This window comes from Diabrotica undecimpunctata, chromosome 3, assembly GCF_040954645.1.
Source record: "Diabrotica undecimpunctata isolate CICGRU chromosome 3, icDiaUnde3, whole genome shotgun sequence".
Taxonomy (NCBI): Eukaryota; Metazoa; Arthropoda; class Insecta; order Coleoptera; family Chrysomelidae; genus Diabrotica; species Diabrotica undecimpunctata.
This window is the reverse complement of record NC_092805.1, coordinates 82529572-82551689: the sequence shown is the minus strand read 5'-3', so window position 1 is coordinate 82551689 and position 22118 is coordinate 82529572. Positions and strand designations below refer to the sequence as shown.

At 34.8% G+C, this 22118-nt stretch overlaps 1 protein-coding gene across 1 annotated transcript in view; it reads left to right on the top strand.

Annotated features, from left to right (window-relative positions):
* Positions 1 to 22118, top strand: part of Icmt (isoprenylcysteine carboxylmethyltransferase ste14) — a 68878-nt gene that overhangs the window by 23437 nt on the left and 23323 nt on the right. The window contains exon 3 of the mRNA XM_072526150.1: positions 4686 to 4795. Coding sequence (XP_072382251.1) covers positions 4686 to 4795 — 110 coding nt within the window. The remainder of the gene's footprint in view (positions 1 to 4685; positions 4796 to 22118) is intronic.

Sequence of the window (22118 nt, the reverse complement as noted above, 5' to 3'; positions counted from 1 at the left end):
AGAAGGATTTTTTTTGTAGTTTACTAATGCTTTCTTTCTTTCCGCAACGGATTCATCACATTCCGAATCCCACCACGGAGCGGGAGTACGTTTACATTTAAATGATTTATATTGACAAATTGATTGTTTAGAAGCTTCATTAATACAGTCAATAAGGAAATTATATTTTTCTTGCGTGTCTGAGTAGGCGTGAGGGTTGTTAGTTAATAAGGTTTCAATAAACTGAGAGTATAATGACCAATTGGCTTTTTTAATGTTCCACTTACTGCTGGGATAAATGATATTCGCATCAGTTCCCAAGATATCGATTACAATCCTTATAACGAAGTGATTTGATCCCAAGGTATCAGTATCTACAGACCACGAAATTTTATCAAAGAGAGAAGGTGAGCTAAATGTGACATCAATCATGGAATCTGTGTTTCCTGGTCTCGTTTGGCAAGTTGGTTGTCCATTATTCATTACCACATAATCTAGATTCTGAATTGTCTCCACAATTTGATGGCCTGTTTTATCATTTTTAGATGAGCCCCACAGAGAATTATGTGCGTTCATATCTCCTCCAATGATACAAGGGTGTTTTAATTGAGAAAATAACTTATCCCAATCTTCGGTGTTAGTTTTAGCTTTCGGACACCTATATACAGAGAGTAAAGTTAAATGACTTTTGTTATAGTTGATTTTAATACCACAAGCAAGCAATTCTTTATTATAATTTTTTTTAATTTTTATGTTTTCAAAGGGAATACCAGTTTTAATTAAAATAGCAACTCCGGAATAGCCGTCATCCCGATCTTCGCGTATTACATTATAACCTCTATAACTATAAACAACATCCCGTTTAAACCAAGTTTCACTTATTAAAGCTATATCAATATCTTCGGTTATTAAAAAGTTGAGAAGGCTGTTTTTGTTAGCAACAGCTGATCGATCATTCCATTGTATTATTTTGAGTTTAGCTTTGAAAGTAATTAGATTAGTTATTTTTTAAAAATATTATCTAAAACATTATTAATACCTTTGGCTAACATATTGATATCAAGTGATTTTGCCTGTTCTAAACAATTAATATTTTGAATAAAATCTGAGAAAAGAATTACTAAAGAATCTACTAATTTGTTTTTATCATTGTCTACAGTTGAAAAACTTTCCTTGTTTAAGGGTGGTAAAGGTTGAGATGGTCCAAATCTAAAAGGGATGTGAGGAGGTGTAGGATATTCGGAAGTTGGAGATAATACTTTTCTTTTTTTATTTTCTCTATAATCAGTGCTTGATTTACTACAACTTGGTTGACTAATATTTTTGGTTTTCTGTAAATTAGGCCTCAATAGGTTGGAATAAGCAGGTTTATTAACTTCAGATGTGTTAGTTAATTTTGGAAACTCTCTATCTGAATTTGACAATATTTCAAATCTGTTATTACAAATAAGACCAGAAAAAGAAGAATCGTTTAAATTTTTGGCCTCCAAATATGAAATTTTATGTTCAATCATGATATTTTTTATTTTTTTTTGATGTTCGAAAAAAGGACAGTTTTTAGAGATCGATATATGCTTATCACTTTTACAATGTATGCAATACATTTTTTTTTCATCACATGTATGTGTATCAGTTTTTATTTCTCCACATCGTATGCAGTATTCCTGTGTACCTTTACATTGTCTAGAAATGTGTCCAAATTTGAGGCATTTATAACATTGTGTAACTTTACCTAACAATTTTTCAACTTGAAAATATACATAATTAATTACAACATAGTTTGGTAAACAATTGCCTTCAAATGTAATTATAACATTACGTCTAGGTACATATTCTGTATTTCCATCTTTTTCTATTTTCCTGTGCATTCTTTTAATATCAATAATTTGTGAACTAGAGGTCATATATTTTTTCAAATATTCAATGTTGTATTTGGTATCGACATCACGTATCAGCCCTTTGATTTCTAAGAGGTGATTGGGAATGTACGCCTTTAAATTATCGTCTTTTAAATGACTATTACTTACTAATTTATTTGCATCCAAAATAGATTTGAGGATTACTTTAACACGGTTTCTTCCTATACTTTTAATTTCCTTAATATTGTTGATTTTTAATTTTTGATGTAAAATATCACCCACAACCATAGGGTGCAATCGGCCTATATTCTGATCATTGGTCTTTTCAACATATACACAACAATTTTGAAAGTCGTAATTATTAGAATTAATATTAAAAAGTTTTACTTCCCTCGTAGCAGGAGAAACGGTGGTATTAATTCCTGTATCCATATCTTGGTCACTAACACTAACAACTTCAGCAGTATTTAGTTCGCGCATTGGCGTCTTATTGGTATTCTCCCCCATCAGGGGAGAATATTTTCACTTTTTATCACTATTTTACAATAATATGTAAATATTTTTAAACACCACAAAATTTAAATATTCTAATTGTCACAAAAACTGGGAGCTTAATGACTTTATCGATAAACACGTCTACCCGATATCAATGTATCGCTTTGACTGAGTTTTTGCCTTGACACTCCAAATATTTTATCTGAGCAGTTCAGCCGACGCTATTTCCACAAGTTTGTTTTAGAATTTTTGCCGGAAAAACCTTTTTTGTTTTTTTAAGTTGAAACATATTCTTGACCGGCATTTCTTAAATTCTTCGCAATACTGGCATACCTCGGCTTCTTTTTCTTCTCCTTATTTGGTTTATCATTGCCATCAGATGCTGAATGGGCGGCATTATTGTCATCGTGAGCTTGAGTACTTTGGTCATCTAACTGAGAATTTGAAGCTGTAGGAGCTACATTATCAACTCGATAATTATTGTAAAAATCCCGTTCCAAAAAATCGTCATTCAGCAGCGTGCCAGAGACATCATTTGCAAAATTTTCTTCGACATCATTGCCGACATAATTATGAGCAGTTTGGTCATTTGTAAGATTTTCATCATTTTTAGTAACTTCAGGTAACTGGTAATTTAGGTCGTTATTTATCCTGCAATTAATTACTTTGGCTTCATCAGTTTTTGAAAGATTAACATTGCTTGCAGAAGTTTCGGTATCATGAGTACCTTGATTAGCTTTAGAGGTTGTAGGCGAATCGGACGACGTACTTGATGAAGAAGTCGACGAACTAGAGGAAGAAGAAGAGCTGGACGAAGATAAGGATGAACTGGAGGATGATGAATTCGAAGTAGATCGGCGGCGTTTCTTTTTTGGGGGTAAGTACGTCCTATCCTCATCTGAGGCGGGAGAAAAGTCGCCATCATCACTGATTTCAGCGGGTAAAAGGTTAGAGCTGTCTCCAATTTCATGCAAATTATTCATAATATTTAAAGCAGAAGATGTTATTTCTGTAAGTGGAACATCAGGCTGTTCGAAGTTCCTGGTGGAAGTAGGCACAGTATTTTGGGTATTACTGTCATTCCCAATTGCCAGTTGTAATATCTTTTTTCCTCTGCTTCTTGATGGATTCATGATAGTTCTTGTACCTTTAACAAATCGTACTTTTTTTAGGTTATATTCAAAAATTAAAGTCATTGGTAGTAAATACATAGAAATCTAAAGTGATAAACTTATAAAATAATGAAATTAGCCTTTTACAAAGTTTTAGCTTTTATAAAATAATACGGAATAAACGTGATAAAAACAAAATGTCGGTGTTTAATATCCTAATTCTCTAATTAAATATACATTTTTAAATAAAACAATGACACTTTACTTAAAATGACGTCTATTTAATATGACAAGAAATTAAAAATATGACATTTAAACCACAAAAATGACACTTAGCACAATATGCCCCTTATTTATTCTATATAAACACAGTTATCTGGAATAGTTGAGTAAAATATCGGCACTTTACAAAATATGCCAATAACGAAATCATAATTTGTTGTATTTTTACTATCAAGTAATTAAAAAAACGACATTATACAAAATATGTCACTTTTTCACTCATCTCAAGACTCGTTGCGGTGGCTGGACCTTTACTGGTTTAGTGTCGGTTTATCGGTCACGGCCCATGCTCGCGACAACAAAGTAAGAAGTGACATTAGCGACGTCTACAGAAAACCGAGCGAGCTATTACAACGGAGATCTTTGCAACAGACGTAGTTTTGCTCGTAGATTTTAGATGTCGCTGTAATTAAAAACCACCGAATTTTGTATAATGCCACTTTTGATTTCAATGTGCGATATATTCTCTTCTTTTATTTTTTGATTTTCTTTCCATAACAGTTCATTTTCTTCTCTTGTATTTCTTAATTCTTGTCGAGTCTCCTTTTGTTTGTTCTCCAGTTCTCCACTTTATTTTTTAAGTTCTTTAATCATTTCTATTAATGGTCCAGTTTTCATCTTTTGTGCTAGCTTTATTTGGTGATCGCGCCATTTTTTTGCTTTTTCAGAATATATTTTCCTCCTTATTTATTATTTTCCTTTTGTAATTATCTGAGTTATCATCACTCTATCATGTTCGTTTTTTAAATCTCTGCGATAGAAACTTCGCCCAGATAAACTTTTTGGAGGTTCCGTTTCTCTCAGCGTTGTTATTTCCAACTCATTAATTAATTTATTTTATTTTTATCCCAAATTTACGCCATACGACTCTCACTCCATCTAAATAACTCTAAGTGTGTAAACTTATCTACTTTTAAACAAAGTGCAAAAGCTGTTAATCAAATTATATCAATTTCAGGGATGAAGCAATTTTATTGGATATCCAATATTGGATTGGGTATATGTATTCTTGGAGAGCTATTGAGAAAGACTGCAATGTTGACTGCTGGATCAAATTTTAATCATTTGGTAAGTAAGATTATTGACTTGATTACAGTTTATTGGTGGGTAGTTTTCTATAATCTGAAAAAATTATATAGGACAGTAGCCAGGAGAAAATGGACCATATATTTACTGCACGAAGCTCCAGTTTATTCTAGTTCTGTTCTTTAATCGAAAGTAGAAGTGCATTCTTGCAATCACACATGAGTTGCAAATTCAGCACTCGTGTAAAGAATTACGGTACTTTACATTTACAAAATAATTATAAAACTATTCGATATTAAACAAAATCACAATCTTGACATAGTTAAATACTAAATAATATTAAATATTATTTAATATTAATTAATCTTTCTAAATCAATTAAAAATCTTAGTAATTTTCTCATTAAACTACATTATGATTTAAAGTTCAAACCAAATCCTTGAACCAGTTTATTAGCATGGAGTAATATATGAATGTGTAGTTATGTGCTTTGTTCTCATCTATTTTCCCATTATTTTTGTCTTAAAATTGTCTAATATTATGGATCTGGAAAGTAGCGGCTGCGGAATTCTGAATTTTAACCTATTTCTTTATAAGTCGGGAATATCTTGGTGTATAGGTAGATAGATTCAATGAGGTGGCTTTTGGCCTATTCAACTGCGATCTTTTCAGATCTACTATTGTCCTCTAGCCCTAGATTACATTCTCTATCCTCTCTGACCCTTTTTAAAAGGTCTAATAACTTCGAGACTGAACCTTCCATGTCGCACTTTGCCGTTGGCTTTTCTTCAAATTCTACCGCAGAAATGCAGACAACCGCACATTTGCCAGGCTATCACACTGACATAAAATGTGCATTGCTGTTTCTTCTTTTAGGTGACAGAATCTGCATGGGTATTGGAATCATCTGCCAATTCCATCAGCTTTAACTGCTTATTCAGCTTACAGTGCCCTGTTAGCAGACCTACTTGTCTTTGCCTGATTTCCTGTCTTTACTGGTTAGGTCTGCCGTAAATTTTGGTGAATGTTCTGTATTGAACTGTTTCGTCTGTCTTTGTCCTGGTGAATTCCTCCACCATTATAGCGATTTGTGTTACTTACTATCTTGCAGCCGTTCTTGTTCTTGCAACGCCGCAAAAGTGTTCCAGTCCAAAGAATGGCAGTGATGAGCCTTTTTTGGCCGTTTTATCTGATTTTCCATTGCCCTTATGACCCGGTTTCCAGGCTACCGTAACCCTGCTACGGTCTCCTAGTTTATTTATTTAGGGCACCCACACAATTCCATACTAGCTTAGAATTATAATAATCAAATAATAATACTATATTATAGCTTAGAATTGACCTCTACACAATTGAGTGCCTTAAGCCCTGCCTTTAAAGATGGCAGTTGAACGGTACGTTCCTTCTCGCCTTTCTATGTTTTTGATTCATTGATGGATTGCCATTATCTCCTCCAGGAAAATTGTGACATCCTTAGATATACTTACCAGGAAATGTATCCCTTGCTTTGTCACTACTATACCGACTTGTACACCCTCCGATGTTTTGGAGCTATCAGTGTACCAGGTAGCTTCCGCTTGTATCGATACACATTCCTTGCCAGTTTTTCCTTCCTGGTATATTAATTTTGACTTTTTTGTCAAAGGTGAGTTGTCCCATTATCTGCTTTTAGCTCCTCGATTTTTAGCCACGAAAACATTTCATGGAGTGATATGGGACAACACTACAACCAAAGAAAACAAAAAAAGAAGGATCTTTCCGAGCATATTGATGAATATTACCGTATATAGAGCGGAAGTATGGCCCAATGAAAACGTCAATATGAAATAAAATAACAGTTGACCTGAACTTTATGAGAAGCTATCTATAAATTACCAGAGCGGATGGAATAAGAGCAGAGGTAATATGGAACAGAATGGAAGTAGAATGATCAATTACACAAAAATTGGAAAACAGAGCCCTGCAGTGGTACGAGCATGAACAAAGAATGCCAGGGAAAATACAGTGTTGTGGGAGACGAAAACGGCGAACTCATAATGGGAAAAACCGAAGAAGGGGAAGGAGCTCCTTGATTAGCTTTCTATTATCAGCTCTATACGCCTGGCTTATGTGTTGCTGTCTACGTATTAATCTGTGGTGTGTAGGTAAGGCAGGGTTATTATTAATCTTTTTGTGTGCTCTTTCTGCGGGTACCAAGTGGTGTCTAATAGGACGAGAAGCCATTGGACTGGGGTGAATCTTAACGATCGATTATCATTTGCATAGTATTATGAAGTTTGTTACGACATATTGTATACAGAATATACCAGGGTCATCGCTGAACATCGCAGAGTAGTAGCTGGAGATCCCCAAGTTGACTCACAAAGCTTTTGAATAGTATTTCTGGTTTTCAATTTGGCAGAGCAGCCTAGATAACGGCTTTTTTAAAACGGTTCCAGTTGCTGATTTCTAATGGAATCCTTTTTATGTACTTTTTTAAGTATGCAGTGTGTTTATTCCAATTACGTTTATAAAAGTTCCATCAAGGTCTCGACTGTAATACTTTGTATTTCAAGACGCAATTTCAGGAATATAGTGTGTGAGGAAACTTATTATGGACTTTTCTTGTGGGCGAAAGAGATTGATCTCGATTATTTTGACCTACAAAATATATATTGCGATTTGGATCTCTTCCGCAGGCTGATCGAAATGTGCCTTCGTCTTTTTGCATCAAAGACTAGTTGGAGGTTGTTGACTTCCCAGTCAGTGGATTGTTAAAATCCTCTATAAATAGCGGTGACGGCTAGGTATTGGCATTACATTATTGGAACATGATTCACCAGTTGGTTTGTAGATATTAATAATTTTTAGACTAACTAAATTGACTCAATGTTACTTATAACATATGTAGCAATGTCATGCACTTAGTGATAAGTGGTTCCTACAAAAGTATCACCATATATTTTTTCTCTTTTCATGAGCTGTTCAACATTATCGGCATGAGTTTCCTGGATCGCAACTACATCAAAATTATTTTCAAGGAGCATTTTAGATTTTAGATGCGTATTCTCTTTTTGCTCCCGAAATACCTTCTACATTTAGTTGACAGATTTTGGTAATGTTTCCAAAGCTTCTTGTTAGTCTAGTTCTAAGTAGAACCGTTTGTCACAATCGTGTTTGATATTTCCATTTTCTTCGTAAAAATTAGTACGGATCTTTAGACTGGGTTGCCAATACTTGAACTTATTTAGGATTACCAAGGATGCAAGTGTGGTATTATATCACGGACGCGATAGGATTGAATTATCTGGGCTCAATTCTTACGTTATCCAGTACCATAATAATTGCTTAGGTTTCTACAACTTTGCAGCGCTTTTATTGGAGCGCGTTTCCACGGACTCATAAATCAATATTGGGTAATATTGGGTAAAGCCAGTTCAGTTTAGAAGATCTTGACACATTCAAACGGTTAAACAGAAGGCTACAATCTTATTTGGAAGATGCAGGTGTTTGTGTAAAAAAAATGGCGGTTAAACTGATGAATTTATAAAAAGGAAAAGACAGTTAAGATTTAATTTCACGTATAGTGCGCCTGTGCATCCGCTTATACGTATTTCGGCCTAATAGGCCTCTTCAGAACGGCTTTCACAGTCGCTCTGAACGTGAAAATAAATCGTTTCTGTCTTAGGAAGCAACTTTAACATGGCTTCGTATAGACGCAAATAGCGACATCTGATATTAAAATGCGTAAACTAATTTTCGAAACCAAATTCAGAATTTTGCTTTAATCTGTGCCTTCTAAGAATTGCAAGGCAAAACAGACGTTGATAAAGATGTTATTAGAGACATGGGGAATCTAAAAATTGCATTCCACGACATATCTCCTCAACTAAGCAAAATTCTTAGCGAATTGGTTTCTAGTACTCCTACAGAGTATATCAGAATAAAAAGGAAAAGACAGTTAAGATTTGATTTCACGTACAGTGCGCCTGTGCATCCGTTTATAGATATTTCGGCCTAATAGGCCTCTTCAGAACGGCTTTCACAGTCGCTCTGAACGTGAAAATAAATCTTTTCTGTCTGAGGAAGCAACTCTAACATGGCTTCGTATAGACGCAAATAGCGACATCTGATATTAAAATCCGTAAACTAATTTTCTAAACCAAATTCAGAATTTTGCTTTAATCTGTGCCTTCTAAGAATTGCAAGGCAAAACAGACGTTGATAAACATGTTATTAGAGACATGGGAAATCTAAAAATTGCATTCCACGACATATCTCCTCAACTAAGCAAAATTCTTAGCGAATTGGTTTCTAGTACTCGTACAGAGTATATCGGAATAAAAAGGAAAAGACAGTTAAGATTTGATTTCACATTTGGGTTTGCTGTATCATTAATCTTTCATTTCCATGTTACGTTTTTGAGACAATCATAAATTTAGTTTTTCTCTTATTTATTTTTAGTCCGTATCTAATGCAATAATCGTTAATTCTATTTACCAATTGTTGTAGCGATTCCAGGGTGTCTGCCATTATAACGGTGTCATCAGCGAATCTTATGTTAGTTACTATTCTTCCGTTTACAGAGATTCCATCACCCAGATCCGCTATCGCTTCCTGGAATATGTCTTCACTGTACACGTTAAACAGTAATGGTTACAGAACACAGCCCTGTCTTACTCCTCTCTTTATATCTATATTTTCGGACTTTCGGACGTTCTTCTATCTTTATATTGGCCTTTTGATTCCAATACAGATTGATAATGATTCTTAAGTATCGTCTGTCTATATCTTTGTTTCTCAGTACTTCTATTAGCTTTTCATGTCGGAGTACGAGTACTAGAAACCAATTCGCTAAGAATTTTGCTAAGTTGAGGAGATATGTCGTGGAATGCAATTTTTAGGTTCCCCATGTCTCTAATAACATCTTTATCAACGTCTGTTTTGCCTTGCAATTCTTAGAAGGCACAGATTAAAGCAAAATTCTGAATTTGGTTTCGAAAATTAGTTTACGGATTTTAATGAATTTATAGTTATATGCAAGGGTAATAAGGCCCATTATAACCTATGGCTCAGTGGTTTGGTGGAACACAACAATAGTTCGACTGCGTAGTGGCATTCAAAGTCTGGCATGCTTGAGTGTCATGGGAGCCATCAGAACTACCCCAACATATGCGCGAGAAGTTTTACCGAACTTCCGTCCGTTGCACGTATATATGCAGGGGGATATTATTTATATGTTTTGTTGATTGTACAAAGGCCTTTGATAGTGTTAGTGTGGGACAAACTATGGAACATACTGACAGTGGGTGTACCTAAACATTTTACTCACCTTATTAGCAAACTGTATCAAGATAACCTGACATCTATTCGAATGGACCGAGACCTGTCTGACGAATGCACTTTGGAGAAGGGAGTACGCCAAGGATGCGTTTTATCTCCCTTATTGTTTAACATCTATACAGAGTTCCTATTGCACAGAGTTTTGGATGGTTGGGAGGGAGGAATAAACCTGGCCAGTGTAAAGATATCTAATTTGAGTTTATCAGTACCCAGATACTTATAGGTATACACTTGTTCAATTTGCGTTCCATTAGTTGAAATGTTTTTAGCCAGTACAAGGTTGGTCATGTGTTGTGTTTTGGAAATGTTAGTTTTAAGACCAACTCGTGCACAAGAGCTCTGAAGGTGTTGAAGAAGTTGGCAGGCACGATCTACCTGGTGTGTAATAAGGACTATGTCGTCTGCAAGCCTCAATTTGACCAAAAACTCCCCATTTATGGTGACTTCAATATTTTTCCACTTATTGTTTCTCATGGCACTCAATACTGCACTCTGTAATAGCTCTTAACATGGAGCTATGCTGCACTGAGTCAAATTCTTTCTTTAAGTCTACAGATATTAATGTCAATAGCTTGTACTCTATAACTTTCTCTATCAACTTCAAGCAACTTCTAAATGCGGTTTCCTCTAGTGGTTAGCGAAAATCTAGCCTAGGTCCGAGTCTGTTGTTTGCTTGTCTGTAATTTCCAATTTCTGTTACATCTCCTTTTTTATGCAATATTATCATAATGACAAAAGAGGGTACAAAATGAAATTAAGTCCAGAAAGTGGGGTTGGATCGGTCACACACTCCGAAAAAAATAGTTGCAGTATCGCAAAGACTGCCCTAGAGTGGAATCCCCAAGGGAAAAGAAGAAGAGATCGCCCAGTACAAACTTGGAGAAGATCCATCATGGACGAGATAAGAGGCCAAGGAAAGTCTTGGAATGAGGTGAAGGCCTTAGCGCAAAATAGAACCCGATGGCGCGTTTTCACTGAAGCTCTATGCTCCACTTAGGAGTTCAAGAATCTTATATATATCATAATGACACTATTCCATTTTTCTGATGTAATTCCTTTGAAGAGACAGGTATTATAGTTTTTGAAGCTTTTATGACGCATTCGCCTCCTAGTTTAATCTTTTCACTTACAATGCCATCTTTTTTGCCATTTTGTTGTTTTTCATACCTTTTAACGCTGGTTTAATTTCCTCTTCGGTTATATCTGGAAGTTCCTCTGATCCTTGATTTTGTATGGCCAGGATTTCTACATTTGGAATGTGAGCATCTCGACTATATAATGTTTTGAAGTATTCTTCGATTATTTTCAGGATCTGTTGTTCATGTATGGCATGTCCTTGTTTATTTTTTAACTTATAAATATTCCTCCCTGTCTTCAACTTTCACTTTAAAACTTTAGGCTTTTGTTTTGTTCTAAGGTATTAGTTGTTTCTTTAGTGTTAAAGTTCCTTATATCTTTCCTAGCGTTTTGAAATGGTTTTGTTTAAATTTCTTAGCTCTGCAATGTTCGTTGTGTGCTTATCTTTCATTTCCCTTCTTTTTTCATTAGGTTTCTTGTGTCTTCTGTGAGTTATCTACAACAAAACCATAATCATGGTTATTGATCGCCAACAACACTTTCCTGAAACCCTAACTATTGCGGGGTGTGAGGCAGTCTCCTCTATGATTTATCTTGAAACTCTAGTTAACAACACAGGCAGTTGTGAACCTGAAATTCGAATACGTATACAACTAGAGAGCAGCAATTACTGAACTAAATGGGGTATGACGTGATCGTCACATTACGCTGACGAGAAAGAGACTCGTTTCAACTCTGGTGTTTTCTATATTTTACTATGCATGCGAGACATGGACAGTCAGAGAATCAGATAGACGATCCATAGATGCTTTTGAAATGTAGACATTTTTTTTGGCTTGGGCAATTATCAGTCAGCCAGTCTCAATCAACATGAGCTTTAAATATGTCAATTAGTGAAACATGATTAATATAATAATAATATAATTATTCCGTACTTAGCTAATGTACATACCATGTTAATAAATATTAGTTTATACCTATATTGTATTTATTGGAGACGACTGCTTCGAATTCTATGGACCGCTCGCCGCACGAATGTATCGATTCTAGATTAAATTAAACCCAATAAGCGTCTCTCTTGTACTGTTTACCCGAGAATTTTAAAGTGCTTTGGTCATATCCATCGAAGCGATCACAAAATGGAGCGGTTGGTGGTCCAAAGAAGGTCTCAGAGTCAATGCCAACGCGGCAGATCTTCACAGCGATGCGCATACATTACGAAAAAGATTCTCAACAAACAGTATACTAAGGCAGGACATGTAACAGATGTCCGTGGCCAGTGGAGAAATATCATTAATGATACTATCCGAGCTGCTGACGCTCAATGATGAACTGCAACGAATTTGCTAAGATGTTAATGATTATGACGATGATGCAGGGAGAGGTTAGGTTTACAGCACACATGCTACTACATGGTCAGGTTCCTATAAGAGTAATGCAAGACCGCACAAAATTATATCGGAAAATAAAGATAGATTCTGTTTTAGAAATGACAGTGAAACGACGTGACAGTATTGAACAAATTTTATCGATTACTAAAATAAAATAGAAAAAAGACTAACGTCAGTAGACACACGACAATAAATGCAAATAAACAAAATAACAGAAACCATAAAAACGTCGGTTAAACAGTAAAAATGAAAGTAAAAAAGAAGACTATAAAGGACAATAGAACCTATACCAATCAATTAATGAATTATGTAACATGAAAGTATTGAAAGCAGAAAACTTTAGATGCAGAGCAAAAATAATAAGAATAAAGAGCGAGAAAAACGTAATCGTACAAGGATAGAAAAAGAAATAAGCAAAACCATAGAAGAATTCTGCATCAAATTATACCAGACACATAGAAGGAACCGCCAACTGAAATAATTATACGTAATATCGGCTCAAACGATATACTAGGTGAATGAGCTTTAAATTCTATAAGAGAAACACTCACTCGTAATTGTTTATTTAGGTGCTGGTATAATTTTAATATGAAAATAAGTTATATGTAAATTTATCAGTTAATATAAATACTGTGTGTGTATGCAATCAAATTACGGTACCTGTGATGCTGATGTAACAATTCTTCTTCCGCAGTGCACTGGGTTGACTCGGGAACAGAATCTTCTCAAAAGGATCGCGTGGTCAGGTTACACAAAAATACTGGAGTGTTTAGCGCGCTGATTTATACAAGACTATGTCTAAACTAAGATTGAAGTGCGTAGCGTTGTAGTTTTGCTCCCTTCAGACTGTTAGGGGGGCGGACAGTACAGGTCCGTATTAATTCATGATTATAAAACAGACACACACGTTAATTAAAGAATTAAATTTAAAGATAAAATAATAAAAATTATTAATAAAAAACTAAGAATATATGTGGAGGGACGTAACATTCCCACCCACCAAAATGCATATTTGCATTTTTAGTCAATATAAGGCAAAGGGCATAGCTTAACCAAAGGTCGCCTAAGTTCACCTTTCGCGGTTTGTATGATAGCTACGCGAGCAATATCATCTTGACCGAAAATTAAAGTTTTAATTCAACCCATTTGCCATTGTAAGGGAGGCTTGGTCTCATTACGTATTAATACGAGTGTACCTATATTAGGGTTACCCTCATTTTTATGCCACTTCGAGCGTTGATGAAGAGTATGTAAATATTCTCTGCTCCATCTTTGCCAAAAGTCTGCATGTAATCGTTGCAGCAATTGCCAACGACTTAGTCTATTTAAATGAACATCACTGTAATCCCGATCGGGAATTATCTTTAAAGGCTCTAGTGTAAGAAAATGACCAGGTGTTAACACTGAAAAATCATTTGGATTATTACTGACAGGACATAAGGGACGACTATTTAAGACAGCCTCTATTTGTATGAGTAATGTATTGAATTCTTCATAGGTTAAAACCTGTTCGCCTATGACTCTAGACACATGTGTTTTTACGCTTTTTATACCCGCTTCAAACAATCCACCAAAATGGGAAGCTGCCGGAGGATTTAAATGCCATGTAATGCCGTCGTTTTTATCAAAATGTGACTTAATGTCTTCTAAATAGGATTTTGCTCCTACAAAATTTGTTCCGCAATCAGAATAGACAACAGAGCAACGTCCTCGACGTGCTATAAAACGTCTGAATGAGGCTGAAAATGCCTCGGTACTAAGTTCAGACACCAATTCTAAATGCAAAGCCTTAGTGGCAAAGCATACTGTTGCGTTCTGCACATACGATGACCTCAATATAACAATTGCGATCATCCTGAAGGGGGAGAAAAGATATTCTCTCTTGTAAGACATACAAATAGGCAAATATAGGCTTTCGTTCGTTTAGCATTTTTAAGCTTATTGGCTCGTATCAGAAAAGGACCGCCAAAGTAGACGCCAACGCAAGAAAATGGTTTGGCCTTGGATATCCGTAGTTCGGGAAGAGCCCCCATAGGTGGCTGATAATTTTGAGGTTTTAGTCGCCAACAGGAAAGACATTTTGAAAGAACACTACGAATAACACGTTTCGATGAAATTATCCAAAAGTTTTGTGACAAGGCGAAGTGCGTACCTTAAATGCCTGCATGTAGATGTACAATATGAATTTCCGAAATAAGTAATTTCATGAAATTACCTTTGGAAGGTAAAAGAAGAGGAAAGCGCTTGTCATACGCTAATTCTGACTGGCTAAGTCTTCCGCCCACTGTAAGGAGATCATGTGAATCAAAGAAGGGATTTAATTTTTTCAAATATTTGAATTTTATAGAATTACCCTTAACCTGTTCTATTTCTTCCTTCAAATATCTTTGTTGCACTAATCTAATTAGTTGATTAGTTTCGTTACTTTGCTCCTGAATAGAAAGCTTTCCAACTGTTCGTTGATTGGCTGATTTTAGGTTACCAACAAATCTAAGAACATAGGAAAAGATACGTTTTAATTTTGAAAAGGAAGAAAATCGATTACAGAGATTATCGACAAATTCATCAGATGGAAAAGACAAAAGACAACTTTTCTGTTTCAATTCTAAGTTATGCTCGATAGAATTGGTCAAGTAGAATGACCAGTTATCTTCAGTATTGCGAAGAAACTCCGGACCCACCCACCAAGCAGGAGTATTTAAGAAATCCTCAGGGAAAAGTCCACGGGATCCGTGATCCGCACTATTTAATGAAGAAGGAATATATCGCCAGTGTTTTGAAGCTATCCTGTCTTGAATATAAGAAATTCTGTTACTGACGAAGGTTTTCCATTTATATGGCTGTGAATTAATCCAATGAAGAACAACAGTCGAATCTGACCATGCGTAAATTCTACTAAACAGTATAGTGAGAGTCTGCAGTATATAAGATAATAATTTACTAAGAATTACTGCTGCATTGAGCTCGAGACGAGGAATAGTTTGTACCCTGGTAGGAGATACCTTTGTTCGGGCTAAAAGAAAATAAGTTTTGATGACTCCTGTATCATAACACACACGAAGGTATGTAACAGCAGAAGATCCACGTAAAGAAGCGTCGCAAAAGCCATGAAGCTCACAGGAAATAATTCCATTTAAAGAAATATGACGAGGTATAGTAAACTTAGACAGTATAGGCAGTTCAATTTTAAATTGTTCCCACCTTGAAGTAATTTCCAAAGGTGGAGTTGCATCCCAATCTAAATCAAGTAGCCAAAGACGCTGAATAATAGTCTTCACTATCAAAGTGACAGGATTAAGAATACCGTAAGGATCGAATATCCGAGCTATTTGGGCTAAGAGATTTCGCTTTGTACAGGAAGCTTGAAGAGGTAAAGTTTTGTAAAAGAAATCATCAGATGATGGATTCCATCCAAGTCCTAATATCTTCAACGAAGATTGATCTAAGTCAAATGAAAAAGACTGTTGCAGGATATGATCCAAAGGAATATTAGCGAGAGAGAATAACTGAGGGGCATTACTTGCCCATTTTCGTAACTCAAATCCACCACATTTCAATAAAGATATTAATTCTTTTATAGCAAGAACACTATTTTCTAAAGAATCCTTTCCTGTCACCACATCATCTACGTAAGTATCTTTTAGGAGTATAGACGAGGCTACAGGTAAGTCCGGTTCGTCGAGTGCTAGCTGCTGTAGAGTACGAATTGCAAGATATGGTGAGCTAGACACACCGAAAGTAACCCGAGTAAGTTCGTATTCAGCAATAGATTCCTGTTCCGAAAAACGCCAAAGTATCCTTTGAAATCTTTGTTGCTCAGGAGCGATAAGAATCTGAGTAAACATGGATTTAATATCTGCAGTAAAGACATATTTATGAAACCTGAATTTAAGCAATAAATTTACAAGATCATTTTGTAATTTTGGACCTGAATATAACGTATCGTTTAAAGACGGAAAGTTAGGGGCGTATGCGGAAGCGTCAAACACAACGCGCAATGGAGTAGTACTGGACTCCTTGTAAATACAATGGTGTGGTAGATAATAAGCATTATTTATTGCCGTACTTGGCTGAATAGGATTTAAATAATGATTATCTATGAAACTTTTGATAAAGCTTGAATATTGAATCTTAAGTGATTCATTTTTGGCAAATCTGCGCTCTAAAGAACTAAATCTTTGTCAGGCTAAACGTTTCGTGTCGCCAAAAGAAGGTATTTCGTTTTTGAAAGGCAGCTTTACTACAAATCTGCCCTCGGAATTTCTACAACTGGTATGAGTATACAGCTTCTCACAGAATGAGTCTTCCGGAGAATAAGATTTAACTTCTGGTACTTCCTCAATGGCCCAGAATTGTTTTAATGTCGCATCTAATTGCTCAGAATCATTAGCAGAAAATGACGTAAAAAAGGAAAAAATATTTGTTATATTTGTAGGTGGAATATTTCCCATCAAAACATAACCGAAACTTGTTTCAAGAGCTGAAAGCTGATCATTACGGGTTTTAATAATTCCTCCTGTTAAGATGTAAGGAAAGATATTTGCTCCTAATAGAACATCAACTTTACCTGGAATATTTGCCATTTTATCAGCCAACCTTAAATGTTGAAGATAAGGCAAGTTGTCTAAAGAAATTGGAACAGTTGGCATATTTTGACAGATTTGAGGAAGAATTATTGCATCTATCTCGCAATGAAAGTTTATGTCATAAGACGAAGAAATGTTCAATTTTACGCCTGATTTTGCTGGGGTGCACATTCTATCAAGACCTTGTATCGATAAAGCCGCATTGAATTTAGGGAGACTTAATTTGTCTGCACATTCCTTACTAATGAAGTTAGCTTGAGACGCACTGTCTAATAAGGCTCTAACTTCCAAGGCTTTACCAAAACGATCGAGAAAATAGATTGTAGCTGTAGCTAGCAAGACATTATTTGTCAAAGTATTTGATAAGGCGGATATAGAAAGCATAGGATCGTTAGATGAACTAGCAACCTCGTTGTGAGAAGAAGAAGAAGAATGATCATTCGCATTGAGAATATTAAAATGAAGAGCAGTGTGATGTTTTTTATTACAATGTGTACATCTTTTGGATGAAAGGCATTTGATCGTAACATGAGTTTTAGACAAGCAGTTTATACAACATTTATTCTGTTTAGCAAAGTCAAAACGTTTTTGAGGTGATTTAGCAAGAAATTGATTGCATTTAAATAAAGCATGATCCGAACCACAAAGTAGACACTTATTTTTGACAGAACTGGTCAAAAATGTAGAAGTTTGACGAGATGAATACCTTACGTTATTAGAAGTATCGGAATTAATAGATTTAACATTTTTGCTGACTTGTCTTTTATATGACTCCAATGAAGTGCAACGCTGCAATGCGAACTTATAAACTTCCTCATAGGAAGGTACATTTTTTGAAGCAAAGTGTAATTCGAAAGCTCTAACTGTTTCTACATCCAATTTGTCCATCAGTAAATTCATTAGAATGAAGTCCCATTGAGAGGGAGAAAAAAGTAATTTTTCTAGAGAAGCTAACTTTTCATTGAAAATATCTAATAATTTTCTAAGTGAGATAGGATCATCAGTTTTAACCACACTGGCATTTTGAATATTTTTCCATAATGCTCTAGATAAGTCTCGTTTACCTTCATAGCGATCAATTAAGGTGTTGTAAACAATTATATAATTAGAATCTTGAAGCTTAATGCTTTTAACTAAATTGTAAGGTACTCCCTTAAGTGATTGCAGAAGATAACTAAACTTTTCTATATTAGAAAGATCAGAATTATTATGTACAAGAGCATTATACAAATCTATAAATGTGGGAAAATCGGTAATTTCGCCAGCAAATATACTTAAATTTAGTTTCGGAAGATTTACATTAGTTTTTGATCTAATATGTGGATCAGCGGACACATTTTGAGTTCCACTAGTAGTATTGTTTAATAAAGAATTATGTTTAATATAAAGAGAAGCTATTTTATTAATACTATTAGCAAATTCAAATCTAATTAATTCCTCCGAATCCAAATTTGCGTCATCCTCGACAGCAATTAAATTAATTAATTCAGTATGTTGATTATTTAAACTAGTATTGATAGCTTCGTAATCTTTTGCAGCAAAGAGAAACCCTGGAATTAATGAAGCATCAACTAACACTTCATCTGCTAGCTTTTCCATTTGTTTAATTTTACAAATGTCAACGTTTCTCAATGCACGCAAACGAACAATTTTATTTGAATTTCTGGAAGACATTATTATTTATAGAAAGAGAAATTTATGTAACACAAAGAACCTTGTGTCAACGTTTCTCAATGCACGCAAACGAACAATTTTATTTGAATTTCTGGAAGACATTATTATTTATAGAAAGAGAAATTTATGTAACACAAAGAACCTTTAAAGAATGATCTCAATAAATTCAGTATGTACTCGTATATGTAATATATGTAATACTTTTAAAGTTATGAAACTCAATAAGTATCAGTAAGAATAAATATTTATTATATGTGAGTATGTATAATCGAACAAACAAAAACACTTCAAGTATTATTTAAACAAAATCAAAATATATTTATTTAATTGAAACTAGAAATACACGCATAAAATATTTTTAAAACCAGTGTTCAATAAATATTGCGTTTTTAAAATTTCCTAAGTTATTTAAAATAAAATATATAATCTTATAAACCCCTTGTATTTAAAGAATTCTAAATTGTAGATTGTAGTAGCTAGTCACAGAAATTGTACGTGATTTTGGAGACTTTTGAAGGCTGTACCTAGATCCAACAATAGGTCAGGTAGAGGTAGAGGTACCTTGTTTGGGATTAATGGATCTGATGCCAGATGTGTACCGCTAGTGGAATTTTTATAATGATTTTAAACGAACTTTGAGAAGCTATGCACAAATATATTTAAAAATTTATATAATTTGATCACGTTTTTAATTGAATAAATTACTTTAAACTAATTTTAATGTGGATCTGAAGGACCAATGAATGAGCTTTAAATTCTATAAGAGAAACACTCACTCATAATTGTTTATTTAGGTGCTGGTATAATTTTAATATGAAAATAAGTTATATGTAAATTTATCAATTAATATAAATACTGTATGTGTATGCAATCAATTTACGGTACCTGTGATGTTGATGTAACAATTCTTCTTCCGCAGTGCACTGGGTTGACTCGGGAACAGAATCTTCTCAAAAGGGTCGCGTGGTCAGGTTACACAAAAATACTGAAGTGTTTATCGCGCTGATTTACACAGGACTGTTGGAGTGTTTAGCGCGCTGATTTATACAAGACTATGTCTAAACTAAGATTGAAGTGCGTAGCGTTGTAGTTTTGCCCCCTTCAGACTGTTAGGGGGGCGGACTGTACAGGTCCGCATTAATTGATGATTATAAGACAGACATACACATTAATTAAAGAATTAAATATAAAGATAAAATAATAAAAACTATTAATAAAAAACTAAGAATATATGTGGAGGGACGTAACACTAGGTGTCCAATATCAAATCTTCATAATTCATATCCGAAATTGGACAGTATAATTTTATCACCCAGTAGACCGAATGAATCTATTTGTTATTAAATACACACACGTAGTTAATTAGGTTACATACACATTTGGTCAATTATAAATAATAATTTGGACATCAGTCAAAAGTACTGACAAAGTTAAACAATTTACATAAATTAAATACACATATCACGCTAGGTACGCGAAAAATATTGACCCAAATAGAATTTATATAAAACTAATATCTCTTGACTAGAGAAGCATTCAATCAATATTCACTCAACGAACATATAGTCTTCAATGATCAACTTCATCAGTCTCTACTCAAAGTAATCCCGGGTCTACACCCATAGTGTACGTCTCAACAATAAACTCTGCTACTATTATTTGGTGTTTCCATTACAACAGAACGAACATCTTCACTGAGCCAACGAAGGGAATTTGTTCATGGTCCTATCGAGAAACAGAATACTTCAAGGAAGTTTGAGAGAGCCTATACAGTCCACGCCAGCAACACCCTCAGTAGCAGAGAGAGACCACTAGACCCGGGAGAACGAGAGCAGTACCAAAGCCAAGAGCCATACTAGAGCCGAGAGCAGTACCAGAGCCGAGAGCAGTACCAAAGCCGAGAGCCATACTAGAGCCGAGAGCGGTACCAAAGCCGAGAGCCATACTAGAGCCGAGAGCGGTACCAGAGCCGAGAGCAGTACCAAAGCCGAGAGCCATACTAGAGCCGAGAGCAGTACCAAAGCCGAGAGCCATACTAGAGCCGAGAGCGGTACCAGAGCCGAGAGCAGTACCAAAGTCGAGAGCCATACTAGAGCCGAGAGCAGTACCAAAGCCGAGAGCCATATTAGAGCCGAGAGCAGTACCAAAGCCGAGAGCCATACTAGAGCCGCAGAGCAGCCAAAGGACAGGACCGATTGCAGAACCCACCAGAAGCGAGGGATCCTCAACGTCTAAGAACACAAAAAACCGTAAGTTTTTGAATAATTACAAAATCTTCCAACTTTTACAATCTTACAATTTAACAAGTTTTTTTTTTATTACAATTTAACAATTTAGAACAACAATCTCCACTCTATCAATCGTATAATAATGTACTTTAGAATGCATACCATTTAAATAATACAGAGAATTGATAAAACAAAAATAAACGTCATTCACAACTATAATTAACTAAACAGTAATTTTGTATGACAATTTGAAAAAAGAAACGTTCATACATATAGCTTGCTTTTAATTACAATTAAATATTTTATTTCGAAAAATTAAAATAATTACGTAGCAAATAATTTCATTTATTTTGATAACAATATATATATATATATATCATCATCATCATGTGCAGCTTTATCAACCGTTTCCAATATATATATATATATATATATATATATATATATATATATATATATATATATATATATATATATATATATATATATATGTATATATATCATTATAAGAGTGTGTGGATTACATCTTGACCTACCTCAATGCAAAGAATAGCACAGCAGGCAAGGTCAAACTCATATTTCGCTAAATTGCACATTCCGATAGAAAAGAAAGTGTTATAATACAGGTATACTTATTTAATAGATAACGTACATTTAGTATTGTCTAATATATTTACCGCTGAATGTAAAAATTTTTAAAATAATCATGGAGAGTCTATACGTTAAGCAAGCGGAAATAGGAACAGAAATAGTGAAACTCGTTTCAAATACAAAAAAGGATTCCCAATCTCGGAAAAATCAACAATACATCCGGGATAGACAGGAAAAATTAGAAGAATATTGGGCAAAATTTTTAAATAACCACGAAAAGCTGCTAGAAGGGGGTATAACGAAAGAAAAATATTTTGAAACAAAATACTATGATCAGGTATTTAAGACATACATTGAGGGGAAAACCCTGTTGGAAGAATATGGAAGGGTGCTGAAAAGAGGAAAAGCACCGAAAGTAAAGGAGATACAGATAAGAAAACAAAGAATCGAGGAATTATTACGGCCAGAAAATGAACAAGACTTGCAGGAGGATGAA